The sequence below is a fragment of the Hetaerina americana genome, unplaced genomic scaffold (genome assembly GCF_022747635.1).
Source record: "Hetaerina americana unplaced genomic scaffold, ioHetAmer1.1.p SCAF_8, whole genome shotgun sequence".
NCBI lineage: Eukaryota > Metazoa > Arthropoda > Insecta > Odonata > Calopterygidae > Hetaerina > Hetaerina americana.
In genome coordinates, this window is record NW_027287427.1 from 33,630,279 (window position 1) to 33,646,127 (window position 15,849).

The 15,849-nt window shown below is 33.4% G+C and overlaps 1 protein-coding gene and 1 long non-coding RNA gene across 2 annotated transcripts; both read left to right on the top strand.

Annotated features, from left to right (window-relative positions):
• The first annotated feature begins 2,857 nt into the window (after window positions 1-2,857).
• LOC139697527 (uncharacterized) lies at window positions 2,858-11,050 on the top strand. Its single transcript, XR_011702787.1, has 3 exons — window positions 2,858-2,908; window positions 7,170-7,418; window positions 10,967-11,050. It is a non-coding gene; the product is annotated as an uncharacterized lncRNA (long non-coding RNA).
• Window positions 11,051-11,181: 131 nt separating this feature from the next.
• LOC139697981 (cytochrome P450 1A1-like) lies at window positions 11,182-15,084 on the top strand. Its single transcript, XM_071596834.1, has 4 exons — window positions 11,182-11,188; window positions 11,622-11,802; window positions 14,093-14,225; window positions 15,016-15,084. Exons 1-4 carry the CDS (start codon window positions 11,182-11,184, stop codon window positions 15,082-15,084), a joined length of 390 nt encoding a protein of 129 aa, XP_071452935.1.
• The last annotated feature ends 765 nt before the right edge of the window (window positions 15,085-15,849 follow it).

Below are 15,849 nucleotides of genomic sequence, written 5' to 3' on the forward strand. Positions count from 1 at the left end.
AAATGGCTTAGCTTTACTCATTGAACCTGTTTAAGATCTGTTTTTAAAAAATGTTTTATTTACCAAGAATATTTCCAATTAGCATAATTATGGGTTAAAATCCTTAAGATTAACGAAATAAGATGAATCAGGGGTAAATTGAAAAATAACATTGAAAGGAAGATGAAAAAAATCTCTTTCTGAATTTTTACTTCAATAAATCCATCAACAAAGTGCTTAGGGACTACTAGGAATAAACAGAATCAATTTTTACATTATAATTCGCAAATTTAAAATGTTGCTCACCACTGTAAACAACAAAGATATTCCTCTATTTATTTAATTGACAAAAATACATCATTAAGATTCACTTTTGATGATGGCCAACAATCTTCTGCTAACGTGTTTTCCAAAAGTCAAAACTTACCTAAATTGTTATTTTCAACCCATAAAACAGTACATTTGCCCCAATTTAACAAAATCCTTATGGACAAAGGATAAATCTCCAAAAATTAAAAAAAAAAATATGGGCTTTGTCACAAATAACAAAAAAAATCAAAACTCTTGATTAGCAAACATATATATAACACACATGACAGGATGAAGAACATGCAATATTCCAAAAGTGGTTTGATTTTGTAAAGCATTTGATGCATTTTACTTGTACTTTGGGGTAGTTTCTGCTCCCTGATGAAATTTTTGAAAAAGAGAGACCTAGATTATTGATTCTGAATGAATACCAAAAACAAAAAAAAATGTAAAGTTACATGAAATCTCTTAAATCCATGCTGGTTAAAATATTTAGAATTACTGCTTTGTTAACCATCAAGTTTCATCCCATGTATGAATATTTCATTAATGATACAAATCAATGAATGCCCCTCACTAAAAAATCTAAATATATGAAGATTAATAAAAACTCTTAAAGCTGTTTTTGAGAACAAATTCACATATTCACACAGTTATAAGATGTGCATTTAAAGTACATCATTCCTGAAAGGCAAAACTGAAGAAATAATGGAAAATATATATTACTCAAGGTCCACCAAGATGGCCCATAGTTGGAAGTTTTTATTATCTGCGTAAATGGGGCCCATATTTGCACCAGTCAATGGCAATGATGAGACATAAATATGGTGATGTTGCCGGCATCTTCCTTGGCTCAACTCCAGTAGTCCTTGTCTCTGGATTGGATGCAATCAAAGAACTTTCCTTCCGTGATGACTGTTCAGGGAGACCAAAGTTACTGTTGCATAGAATTACAAAAGAAGTCAATGGTAAGTATACATTTTTATCAAACTATCATCCCAATTTAACTCAAAACATTTTTTGAAAAAAAAATAATTGAACTAGGTAGATACTTGGTTCAATTCTCAAGGCAGTTTGGCTATAGGTACAAATGGCCAATTAAAAAACAATAGGATAGTGTAAAATTTAAGAAAATATGATTCCTTCTACAATAATTGACTACAACAATATATGCAAGGAATTAAGTATTCTATGACACTTGCCTCTACTATATGGAACTAACTCCATGATGAAATTAGAAAATAAAAACTGAAAGTTCCAATGAATTTGATGTAAAGTGATGGCTCACTGAAACTGGTTGTTTTAATTGAAATATAGTGGAACTTGTAAACTTTTCATTATTGTCCACATTTCTCAATAAATGAATGCTTGTTTCATCCAACAAATTCCCTTCTACATTTGCAATTTCGAAAGAAAGGGTATTCAATATGAGTCAGGGATAATTAAATAGTACAGACACATAGTTTTAACATTAAGGTATAGCCATTTTGAAGCATATAATTCAAGTTTGATTGATTTTTTCATCACTTTTATCATTAGTACTGCAGATATTGGAAGCACTCTTGGCTCATTGAAATCACGCTGATGCCAAGATGAGCATTAACATTCCCAAATAGGCTGACCTACAGAGGCCTCAGCTTTTCGGAGGCTCTGACATTTTTAGAACTTTCAGGAAAGCATGCTCTGGCTTTCTCAGGATTTTACATATCTATCTTAATAATTTTCCCACTGATGTTTGAACATTTTTTTTATATTCCCCTGATAATATTAACATTTTGTGGCACCTTTACAGTAATTATTTTTGATAGGAGTATGGGTCATTTTAACCCATTATATCAAACCCAGAATACATTAGTGTGCTTGATTTTTGAATGTCAGATCATTTGGTCTGATTAAGTCAGATCCATGTCCAGTATAGTCGTGGCCTAAAGGATGAGAGCTTATTTGTTTGACATTTATCTTGAGAATCATAGTATAATTTACATCTTTGACAAATTGGATAAATGAAGTGGGTATGCATGGATAAAGAGGCTTCAATTTAAGGGATTAAATTAAAAAGTTTATCAACTTGGTTGTAAGATTACAAATATTGATTCATTCTTTATGTTGACCATCAACCTAGTTCTCAAAATTTTCTAGTAAGTAAGAGGTCCTAACATTGTTAAATGCATGTATATAGTTGACAGCATGGAGATAGTAGATGCATGACAAGATGTAATCCAAAATAGGTTTTTTAATGTTAATTACAAAATCGTTGTTTTCATAAAATAAATAATAATTTCCTGCCTCTATTCTCTTAATTGTGAAGTAAGATTCTCTTAATTGACCCCTCGCATAGCACTGAAATAAGTTTCCAACGGTTATTTTTACTGAAATTAAATCTATTTTTAGTAAGTTTCAAAAGTTAGTACCAAAATTACTTCCATTATTACTTAAAGGTATTTTGTTCACCTATGGAGAGAGATGGAAGGAACAAAGGAGGTTCAGCCTCCGTCATCTGCGCGACTTTGGATTCGGGAAATCAAGTATGGAAAGTATAACAATTGAAGAAATAGAATCTGTGTTTTCAGAGATAGACAAGAGTCTTGAAGGAAAAAAACCAGATGAATGGTCAAATCCAGTAAGTAATTACAAATTCTGACATTGTCATTGATTCTATTGGCCCACTTTGTTTCAGCCAATTAGTAAACTCCCAAGCAGATTAATTGCCATAGTGGGATTTAAAGGTAATTAAACCAGTAATTCCAGTTCTAATGCTTATTTATCCATGAAGAAAACATTTGTGCATTTTGCATGCAGATTTTGAAAAATATATGTAACATGGGACCCTTATACCTGAATTGCAGATAAAATCCACATTAGTCAAATGGATATAGTGAGATTTTAGGGTAATTTACAGGGTTGATCAGTTTAGGAACTTTTAAATAAATATTTTTAAATTAGCAGTGCAGGTATATTGTTCTTTCAGAAATATTTCCCATAAATATAAGGTTGAAAATATATTTATCACATTTTCCTCATCAATTGCCTTGCAAAAATGATTATTAGGGAAAAGTCTATATTTCCATGTAGAATTTGATGGAAGAAAAGAATAAAAAAATATGAAGATAAGTTATTTCGAATGAAATTTTTTAGAGAGAGTGAAACTTTCTTTTTTTAGCCTAGGAGTGGCACAACCTTAATTCTCACCCATGTAAATCATTAAATCTCCTTTCTTCCCTTCTCAATCATGATGTTTTATTTTACAGAGAGAAAAGTTTTCTCCTGTGATTAATACTCTGCCCCAACAGAATTTAGAAGTAGCCATGAATTAGAGTTCACTATAGCCAGTTTCCTCTGAAAGAATCTTCATGAGAATACCTGTAGGTCTAACACTTAAACACTATTTTCTTCTCAAGTTGAGAGGACAATCCAATAATGAAAATCTTCCATCTGTTCTGTAAGAGAAAATAATATTCTAGCTGACAATAATTGTTACAGCCAAGAGGTAAAAAAAGAAATATTCATGCACTTCCCACTATCTCTTTAGTAGGTGACTAATAATCAATATGTTGAAAAGATCAATTTTTACCATGACTTCCTTATTTGCTAAATCAGGTTTTATAGCATGAAACGCTCAAAAAAATTTTCTCTGCATTTGAATAGTTGACCTTCCAAATTTATGCAAAAATATTCATTTATCTCACCGTAATACGAGGGTCATCCGGAAAGTAGTACCCGTTCGTGAAATAAAGACACAAAAGTAAATATTAACAAACATAAAAAATTTTATTTGAAAGAGGATACTTTAAACTACTTCTCAACATAATCTCCAAGCAAATTAAGGCATTTGTCATAACGTGTGACAAGTTTCTGTATTCCTGCTGCATAGTCCTTCGCCGCCAGCTCATTGAGATACGCGAGGGACCCATCTTGCACAAATTTTTGCATAATGCAGATGGTGTTTAACAATTTCATGAACAATTGTTCGAGAAACATTGGGAAAATGCTCACAGATGTCATCAATTGTGACGCGCCGATCGTTCCTCACGAATTCGTCAACTGAGCTCACCAGTTGGTCTGTAATGACAGACGGTCTCTCCGAACGCTCATCGTCGTGTGTGTTCCCCCTCCCCATGTTGAAGTTGCGACACCACCGCCGAACAGACGACTCGTCCATTACATTGTCTCCATACACCTCCTTTAATTGGCGATGAATATCACATGGGCGAACGTTTCTTGCATTGAGGAATTTAATCACTGCCCTCACTTCACAACTGGCGGCGTTCTCAATTTTTTTAAACATTGTAAACAATCACAGAAACAACACAGGCAATGCTAGCATCACGCAACTTGGCTCAGAGAAGGCAGACAAGCCACTGAAGCTATCTGACCTCGTCCAGCGGCTACTCGCGTCGTCAGCACTTCATGCGGCACGAACGGGTACTACTTTCCGGATGACCCTCGTATGTACATTCCATTTTCTCCTTTGCTTTAGAATTCAAGCATGTGGAGAATGATTTTCAAGCAAACATTTAGATATTTCCAAAGTATTTTCATTAATGATGTTGTAGTGATAGTGTCACATGTGTTACCATTATCTTCCAATGCATTGGACCTGCATTTCCCAAGGTAAACAAATGCGTTTAATGAATAGCCGAAAGAAAAAAAATCAGATATTTATGCCAAATACATAGTTTAAATTCTTTGTGAGGAGCTGTTTGAAAATAGTCAATGATTTTAAAAAACCAAATTTTTTCAATTATCCTGGTTGTCTATAAATCTTATTTTGCAGTTTAGCAAGAGATGAGCTACTCCGCTTATACAATAATGCCATTGTTAAGTCAAAAGAGTGCAAGATTTTACAGTATCAAAGGCTTTTGGTAGATCCATATTTATCCCTATTGCATACTATTCATCATTTTAAGCTTAGGAAATTTTAGTAACATAATCAGTGCATGCAGTTTCTATACTTTTATTTTTTGTGAAACCATGCTGCGACTGAGACAGAAGTTTATTTTTTATACGAAATTTAAATAGTCTGTCTTCCATCAATTTTAAAGTATCTTTGAAATACATGAAATTAGTGAGATTTTTCTGAAATTATCCAGTTCATCTTTGGCTCCCTTCTATGTAGTAGAACAACTTTTATCATTTTTAATTCTTCAGGAAACTTCCCAGTTATAAACAATTAATTTGCTATATTTGTAATACATAAAATGAAAGATTACTGACAACATTTCATTAGATAATTTGATATGCCATCATGTCCACTAGGTTGTTTGTTCTTTAGTTTATTGATTACATTTCTAACTTTACTTTCTGTGGTATGATTATGGTAAAGCAATTCACTTATTCTTTTACTTTTTCACATTACATATTACTTTTTTATTCAATCATTTAGTCCATTTTTAGTTTTGCCAATGATGTGTACAAAGAAATTCTTGAATTCATTTGCCATGCTTTGAGGATCACTGATTTCTTTCCTATTAATGGTCATTGATAAGCAAATATTTTTTCTGGGCTCTGATATTTTTTTACTGACATTTTCATTATTTTTTACAGACCACAACGCTTACTTCAGGAATAGAATATGAAATAATTTGTTTGACTTGGCCATTTTTTGCTTTCCTAAACAGCATTCTGTACCCAGACTTCAGCTTATTTCTTTAGTATATCAGACTAGCATCCACTTTACCAGCCTTAGTTAATTATTTAAGCCTATTTCTATTAGCCAGAGCCTAAGTTGTTATCCAGTTATATTCTTTATATGTTGATTTATTTTTTATTGCTAGCTTTATCAATGGGAAACTCCCAGGACTATTCAATAATTGATTGAAATTCTTTGAACTTGCTTGTAACAAGATTTGGATGTAGTTTTGCTGCCCAGCCAACATTCTTCAACTCCCATTTAAATAAATTCATATTTTCCTGTAATTATATACATGTATTGCCTGCATCTGTGTTTCCCTCACTTCTTTCTGTTGAAGTGTTTGGGTTGAATTCAATAACTTGGGCATGACAGTCTGAGATGGTAGTTTCTAAAACTAGAGATTTGAAGTTGTGCTCAGCTAGATTTGAAGCTATGTTGCCAACAGCAGTTTTTTAGTGAGATTACTCTCTGGTTGGGGTATAAATAGTTGGCTAAATACTACAGCGGGGAATTATTTCTTTTAGCTTCTAACTATAGCTGTTATCTTTTGAGACATCTATATTCAGGTCCCCAGTAATGATAATTTTATTTTTTTCTTGACGACTTTCTCAAGTAATTTATTAATTTTTTGAGGAAGCCTGGTGCACATGAAGATCTGAAGAGACCGATAAAAAAATATGTTTCACTTGCCTTGGGCCATTTAGACAAGGTTATTTCAACCCTTTTCTTTACCATTTCTATTTTTTAAGTTTTCATTGGCTCTGGTGACTGATTCAAAACGAGTTTTGGTGAAACAAGCAAAACCACCACCTTCATTTTTTCTCTACAGAAATGATCAACAAGAAAATAATCACTCAGCTTTAGGCTATTTATTTCATTATCTTTTAGACTAAGCTCCATTTTACAAAGAAAATCCTGATTCTCTTCCTTTAATTGGATCTCAACTTCCAGCTTTTTATTTGCTATGCATGGAATGTTTTGATGTAAAAGCTTCAAAGAGCAATTGGTGCCAAGGTAAACATAGATTTATTTTATATATCACACATGAGAGATCCATTTTCACGGCATATTAGATTGTGAGGTAAGATTGAAGATTGCATTGGATTAAACTTAATTTTCAAGTAATCTGTAACTATAATATATATGAGTGTTTACAATTATAATTTTCTCAATTACATAGATTGGAAAAATTCTAATATTTTTGTTTTGAGGAAGGAAAATACAATGTTCAATTTGATTTTTATTCCAGATTGTTGTCCATGACATTCTTGGGACTGCAAATATAAATGTAATCTGGCATATTCTGGCAGGAGTAAGGTTTAGTTTTTCTGACCCATACCTCAGTAAACTGCTTGGTTTTATCAAAGAAAATATTGCACAAAATGAGCTTGGAGGCAAGCTAGAGTTTGCTTTTCCAAACTTAGCCCTGCTACTTCCATTCCTGACTGATACTTACAAAAGGCACAAAAGAGGAAAGGAAATTGACGATTTTATGATGGTATGTATCCATTGCTTTTATAATAAATTTAATCAATGAAATTAGTTAGCAATGGCAACCAGGGGCTGATAAAAGAATAAGAAAACTAAAGACTAGTCCTTAAGTAGGAGTCTTAAGTTGCAGATCATTCACAGAATTATATCTGAGCAAAATATTAATGGATTTTTTCATGATAATGGCATAAGGATTTTGACATGAAAGATCAGACTAGTACCTACATAGAGCAAAAATATGGGGGATGGTATAAGGTCAGAAATCAAAAGTGCTAATATTAATTCAAGTAGCAGTGTCTAGAGTTGTGGCCATTAGCCTTCCTTGGTATCTACCATTTCATTAGTACTTGTGGTTAACCATGGGTTTAACTTAAGAAGTTGGTGAAAAAAACCTGATATCCTTCCTAAAACATTTTAATTGAGTTATTTCACATGATATAACTAAAAGAAGTAAACAAAGGAAGGTGGTTTTGAATGCATAAGACTGAAAAACAATATTTTCCTCTGCTTCTCCTAACAAAACTCAAACTGAAATCTGACACTTCAGTAAACCCTTTCCAATTCCAATTACTTCTAGCCTCCATTCATTCTATCAAACATTCTTATCCCTTCCTTGCTTGCCTTTTACAGAACCAGGCACAAAGTTTTAACAAATCTTTTCATTTCATACTTGCTCTAATTTCCTGTTATGAACTCCATCCTTCTAGTATTAATTTTTTTGCCTAATGCAATTCTTTTTATGTCCCTGCAAGTATGCTCTACTTTGACCATCTCAGTCCAAAACTCTGCCAAGATAGGTAAACTGTTCAACCACCACTAGTTTTTGACATCCTGTTTTATATTTCAACTCAGTCCTGTTCTGTCTCCAAGACCTCATGACATGTGTGTGCATTGATTCTCATTCCATGCCCATCACTCTGATTTTCTATTGCTCTTAGCAATCCTTGTAACCCCTTGACTGACTGATCAACTAAAGCTTAATTATTGACAAACTCAACTAGTTTTATGAATTCCCCACTGACTTTAATTCATATTTCCAGCCCTTTCCAAGTCTCCTTGACCATTTCTTCTGCATATAGATTGAAAAGTATGGGTAATATGGGTAACTCTGTCTTACCTCTCTCCCTAAAAGTGCCAATCTTGAATCTCTACTCATGATCCACACCCAAGCAGTCTGAGGCATATACAGTTTGAGCATAAGTTGCCTATTCCGTCGATATGTCATCACCTTTTTGATAAGAGATGAGAACTTACTCTGATCTGATGAAATCTTCCAGCCAAATTCTTCGCTCATAAATGGTTGAAATTAATCCATAAAATCTCTTTCTTCCAAATTTTTCTAAACCAATAAGTAACTATGTAGGGGTGTTATCTATCTCCATATCCTTATTTGAATACATTTTCCTTAACAACCTTTCTATCTCACAATCAAGTGTATTTGGACCCAAGTTATTTCCATCCATGTCATATTTTCTTTCCATGTCCAAGCTTGCTGGTCCCTTACATACACATATATACCACATAGCTCCTCTTTATATTTCTTCCATCTCTCTTGGGCCTTTTCTGGTTGAATTTATAGATTCCTGAAGCATTATTTGTGTTGGCATAGATTTTTCCTTCTTACTTCCTACCAGTGCCTTCAACTTCTTGTACTGAGCCCCAATTTCACCCTTCCTTAGTAAACTGCCCATACCCTTACACTTCATTTTCCTCCTTGCTTTTTCTAACCTATTAGTATTCCACCTCAGTTTATGTCTCTGAACTTCCTCCTATCTTATTCTGTGTTTATATTCTATCTTCTCACTATCTTTATCTCACCTGCAAACCATGGTTTCCTTGTTCTTTTCCTACTTATAGTTACAATGATTTATTTTGAGGTTTTTGATATCTCTTTCTTGTTTTTCCCATTTTATTTTATTGTATCTACTTCCCTTTCCTCACCCAATTTTTTTCTACAACCAGCTGACACTACTTTCATATTGCCCTAGTGATGCTTCAAAATTCCATTTCCTCATCTGTCTTCCCCATTTTATCCTCATGAGTTAGATGTTACACTTCATCAGTACTAAAATATCATCTAAACTGGTATCCACTCCTGGGAATTTTGTGAATTTATAATGCTATTCCTAAATCAGTACCTAATCATAATATATTTCAACTGATATCTTTCTAAATGCCTCTGTATATTGTTGTGTGTAAGCCAAGTGTTTGTTACGACTACATTCTCTCTCCTGCAGATCTCTACTGCTTTCCTCTCACAGTCATTCCTTGTTCCTAAACCATAGTCCCCTACCTCACTAACTACCTCTTTTATGGCCAACATTGGGTTTCAATCTCTCATTACTATCAAATGTTTCATTGCAGGAACATCAGTAATCATTTATTCTAATTGATCATTTACCCTATTGACTTCTTCCTCCCTATGGTTTCATGGTGGCATGAAGACCTCAGCTTACAGCATCAATGCATATTTTCTTCTATAAAAATTCCTTCCAACAAAGTCAAATCACATCACTCCCGAGTTCAAAGAAAAAATTAAAATACTTTTTTCAATGAAAATCATTCTAGAGTATTCCTGAGTTTCTGGTAAATAGTTGTAATTGCTGCAAGTTTTAAATGATTAATGCAATATATTATACTCTGTGTATCTGCTATTTTTACAATATTTTTTCTAGTGAGCTTACATCCTCTTATCTATACAATTCTGTGCAACACGTCCATTCTGAATGCTTTTTGTTACATAATTAATTTGGATGATTTTTAGATTACTTTGTTTAGTTAGTTTACAAATATAAATTCCAAGAAAATGCAGAAGATGCAGCGACAGTAACTTTAAATGGAGTCATCCGCTAAATGTGCATTGTAATGGATGCTTTCAAAAAATGAATCATAATGAATTGTAAATGAATCTTACACATTGGTTAAGTGCTCATTCAAGTTTATCAAATAATCCCTCTGAATGAAATGAATGCCATCCCTAAAACCAGCCAGTCTTATTCCCTGACAATATACTTAAATGCTCCTTCTGATTAACCAGGGGCAGGCATTTCATATGTCCATTTACTCCTCAGTATTATCCATTGTTCAATATTATCTATTTTGTAATACTTAGCCCACTCTGCACTATTTCATTATTCCTAAACACTGGATAAATAAATGAAAACATAAGTATTAATTATGCTCCATAAATTTGATGCATTAGTATTCTCATGTTGACAATGACATCATGGCTATCCTTAACCATAATCCTCCACCTCTATTGATCACAGTTGATCCTCACATAAAACATAATTTATTTTGTTCTCCAAATCTGTTTAAACTCTTAATATTACCAGAAATTCTTCACGGGAGGTTAAATATATATTCATATACAATTGCTAATTTGACAACTGTAAGACTTTATACATATTGTCTTGCGGTCCTCAAATTGAACTGATTTATTCAGGCAACCATCCAGAACAGCTGTGTCTTGTACACACTTACACACAGAGGAAAATTTGTTATTGCTGTATTGAAAAATTGCTGGGGTGATATGGCTTCTACATTTTATTTCAGTCCTATATTCAAGAACACAAAAAAGATATTGATCCTGATAATCCCAGAGATTTCATGGATATCTATATAGCTGAGATGAATAAAAGAAAGGGGGATTTAGACTCAACTTTCACAGGTAAGAATAATTTTTTAATCAAACTTAAATTTATATAATATTCTAATAATGATTTTGCATGAGTTTCCTTTGGTTCTATTTCTCCTGAATACTATGATGAATGTCAGGTAAATGGTGAATACATCAGGAAACTCAAATGGTTTGTGGCTAATGAGAATCTTATCCTTACTTACCAAGTATTCTTTTATTCTTAACTTACATACACATATATTGAGACTTTAAAGGGATTACTCCAAAGGAAAATTGATATTTCAGGTTCATAATAAAAATCAGAGAAATCATGGCCAGAGCAAAAAACAATTATTGTTTTCTTGAGCATTGGATACCTTTTTGTTGAACCCTAGTCTGCAACCAAATGTCCATGCAAACGTCACTTAGTTTTTGGAGTAATCACTGAATTGGGAACATTGTACCGATGGAATGGCAGTAAAAAGCTGTCATCCCATGGAATACCCATGCAAATGCAACCAACAATTCTCAGCTGGCCATATCTTGCTAATCAGACAAATTTGTAACATTCTCCTACTTTTATGTTAACAGATAAGCAACTTCTGGGGATTGGCAGAGATTTATTTTTTGCTGGATATGACACTACGTTCAACACAATTGTGTTTTCCATACTATACATGATACTTAACCCTGATGTGCAAGTTAAAGTTCAGGAGGAGCTGGATGATGCCATTGGCAAAGACAGGCTTCCATCTTTCCAGGACAGAGACAGGTTTGTATAATCTAAAATTAAACATTTTCCAATTATCAAAATATTTTGTTGCAACTAATGAATAGAACTCTAATTATATTCACCCTTGAGTACAAAACAGAAACATAGCTGTAGAGATTTTTTCTACCCATTCTTGCATCACTTTGACATAAAAAGAAATGGGTGTTCATCATCATCTGTGCTGTTCAAGCTATATGTTGAGGAAAATGCAAAATGTATGGGATGAGAATAAATGTAAATAAAACAAAGGTTATGCAGTTTTTGAGAAAGAGTAAGGTTAAGTGCACCTTACAATAGGTGGGAAAAAATCAGAGTAGGTGGAATATTTTACCTTTCTCAGAGGTGTTCTCAGCCAAAATGATCAAAGCAGTAATAATTTAAATAATGATAAAACATCATTATTGTAATGGGATTGAGACTAGATAGTCTCTTCCTTCCATCTAACCTCTAAAACCTTGGTAGAGACATGATATGAAGTTAATCAAAGAAAATTTCAAAACTAGGAGGGCACTGATGACAGAAACATTTAGTAATGTATGCTTAGAAAAGGCTTGTAAAAAATTTGATTTGAAGCATGCATTATTATGCCATGGGAACATGGTGATTGAAGCAGGATGATAGATGTACATACAGGATGAGGGTTTTTGAAGTGCGAGGGAGGAGAAGGATGGGAAAGGTGTACGTGGACAGAAAGGAAATCAAATGACGAAGTGCAATGTATGATGGGGAAGAAAGGAGAATTTCTGGAGAAATCCAAAGGAGGCAGGAAAGATGGATGCAGAGCATTTTGATTGGCAATGGGATATCAAGAACTGTGATAGAGTGGAGAATGTTAGGCAAATGAGGAAGGGTAGAATAGGATAGGAATGCTTGATGGAGTGAAGGGTGGAAGGAGGAATATATGTTGTATTAATGAGGGGTTTATTCTAATGTTGGATGTCAGGTTGTGTTTTTTTAGGAGAGACAAGGGAATTTTCATTGAACTGTTTGGTAGATTGTGTGCCTCCAAAATTTACCTTAATTGATACATAACTAATTAGTATGCACCAATGTATATTTTATAATGATTTTAGATAAAATATAACAGTATTAACTACTATGGGAGTGAGTGTTACTTAATGTAGGAAGACATTTCTGTTACAACGGTTCACTTATTTTTCCATTATCCACTATTTATTCATTTATTATTCTGTTTCTAAGTGCTCCAATTCTAATGTGGCAAGGAATTATTATGGAGGCATCAATGATGTGTTTTATCTTCAAAGTTTACAGAAATGAACAATAGGTATGCAAATACATCAAACAAGAAGGGAATTGGAATTCTTTGTGAGAATAATATATATAGAAAAGCATACCTCAAGTATTTAGTTGCTTTCAAATTTTGATGGTGCACATTATGGGATACTTGTAGAAATACCGAATAGAAGGAGTTCTCTGGTCATCCCAATTCTAGGGTAATCTAGAAACTTTACAGGTGGCTCACGATTATATCTGGGGAGTTCATTGTAATATTTGTTGCCTGCCTAATGCACTTGGAGACAGTTCTTAAGATCATTCCTAAAAATGCTAAGCTGAGGTGAAAAAAAGTTGTATTAAAGCCTGAGCAATTATTGTTGGGGATAATTAGAAATGTTTCTTGTTGATGGCTAAAAAGAGAAGCATTGAAAAAATGAAATTCCTTGATTTTACAAGGATTTTTGTTTAGTAGGATACTTCATTAACATACATGAATCATCCACATATAAAATCTCCAATATGAACCAGAAAGTTGGTTTGATATGTGATGCCAAAACTAACATCATGCTGAGCCTAATGGAATGAAAACTTCACACATCTGGGTAGTGGGGCGAATTCCTTTTCCTGAGCCACCTACAATTTCGCATTAAGATTTGACACCCAAAGGATCAGCTTGGGGTAATCAGAAGTATCATCCAGAATTGAGTCATGGCCCTTAGCTCATGAGTCCAGCATTCTACCCACCAGAACACCACACCCCCTCATATGCATTTATTGTTAACAAATGCAGTTTTATTAAAAGTTCTTGAAATTTAAAAATGAATTGAGATGCATCATAATGAAGTGAAGTTAACAAACTATTATCTCATTATGCTTTTTTCAGTATCATGTTATCTAAAGACATTTCATTGCAATAATAAATGGTTTTGGTAAGATTCATGGGCTTTTATAAGAAACAAAATTGTAACAAACGATACCTGTGCATATATTTTTCCTCAATTGTATCTTAGATATTTTTAATTATACTGCTGTCCATGGGGACTCTTTTTTTCAGTCATCTGATACCATATACTGAAGCAACAGTTTTAGAAATACTCCGGTCGAGTACAGTTGTACCACTATCTGTTCCTCATGCTCCATTATTTGCCACAAAGGATATTGAGTTCAGAGGATATGTTATACCAAAGGTAACAAAAATAACGATAATCTTAATGTTCATATTTCATATCAAAGACCATAGAGACCATATGAAAATAGTAGACATTATACAATCAAGTTTTACTAGCATGAAGAAATGCATAACTATATTTCTGGAAAAAAAGCTTCTTCATTATTACTTCTCAAGCCACAAATGCATTTGTTTCCATGTCCTTCTTCTTGTATGAATATTGTGATTACCACAACAGATGCCGGCTATAATTAAGATAAATAACTTAAATTTAAACTCATGTCCAAGATATGCAATGTAAATGTAAACTCATGCTCAAGATATGCAATGTATATGTAAACTGATGTTGCAAGATATCTACCTTAAATTGTGAGAACTTTCTAAGTCTCTCACAGTTTGGCTTTAGACCTGGAAAGTCTACAGAGCAAGCTGTTGAATATGTCTTAAAACAAATACTGAGTATTTTTGAAAATGGGATGTTCTTATCTCTCTCATTGTTTGACTTCTCTCCTCAGGATTTGATCATGTATGCCTTCAAATCCTCATTCTAAAACTGCCGCATTATGGCATCCAGGGCTCCGAACCAAAATTCATGGCCTCATATTTAAAAAACCTTCAACAAATGGTAGAAGTAAATGGCTCTAAGTCAAATATTTTGCAAGTAAAAAAATGATGTGTCCCAGGGGTCTATATTTTATCCTTTGTAGTTTCTGCTAATGATCAATGTCTTACCAAGTAACATACCTACTGATTGTATCTTACATGCTGATTACACAACTTTCATAAATAAATGTAAAAATCCTGAACAGGCACATGGAGAACTGAAATACATGAAACAGCAAGCTAGTGACTGGTTCTCAGCAAATAAACTAGTTTAAAATTGTGAAAAAACAATAGCTGATATGCAACCTTAGAAGTGTTGGTAAAGCTTAAAGCGCTGTCAAGCTCACAGGTAGGAAAATTCATGTAACTGCTATCTACAAAAAACTTTCCAAGAATCTCTTCCAATCTGGAAACTTAAAATTTGCATTCCTGATGAAAATTTAAGACTTAACCTATTTTACCTTTTTCTAAAGTCCCCTCAGTTAAGGCTTTGGGGACATACAAGTTGCACAAAAGCTCTGCTTATGCTACAAAAGAAAGCAGTTAGGCTTATAACCAGCTCTGGCCATCATGATCACTGTCGTCCACTATTTGTCAGGCTAAGAGGGATGGATGACTGTCTTCAACATATGCATTTACCAGTTCCTAACTCATTCAGAGGAAAATGTAAATAACTTTGTATCAAGAGGCAGTATGCAGAGCCATGATAAAAGGTCAAGCAATATGTTAGGCATTACCCAAAGCAGATTGTCTGTCATTATTGAAATATTAGTTTTCTGGTAGGTGTATACGATAAAAGAGAGGTTTGAGAGGCATAGGCATAGATACACATTTTGATAGACATATTTTACATAGACACCAAGATTTCAAATATATAGTATTTGTATTTTTATACTTAGTGCCTAAAAATGGATTTTCCAATGGATTGGAGCAATGTGGTATGAAAATTGAACAGCTTTCTGACACTAATAAATAATATGTGTAAAAGCCATTAATACAACATTCATCCATCTACAAAACAATTTAGGTAATTAAACACA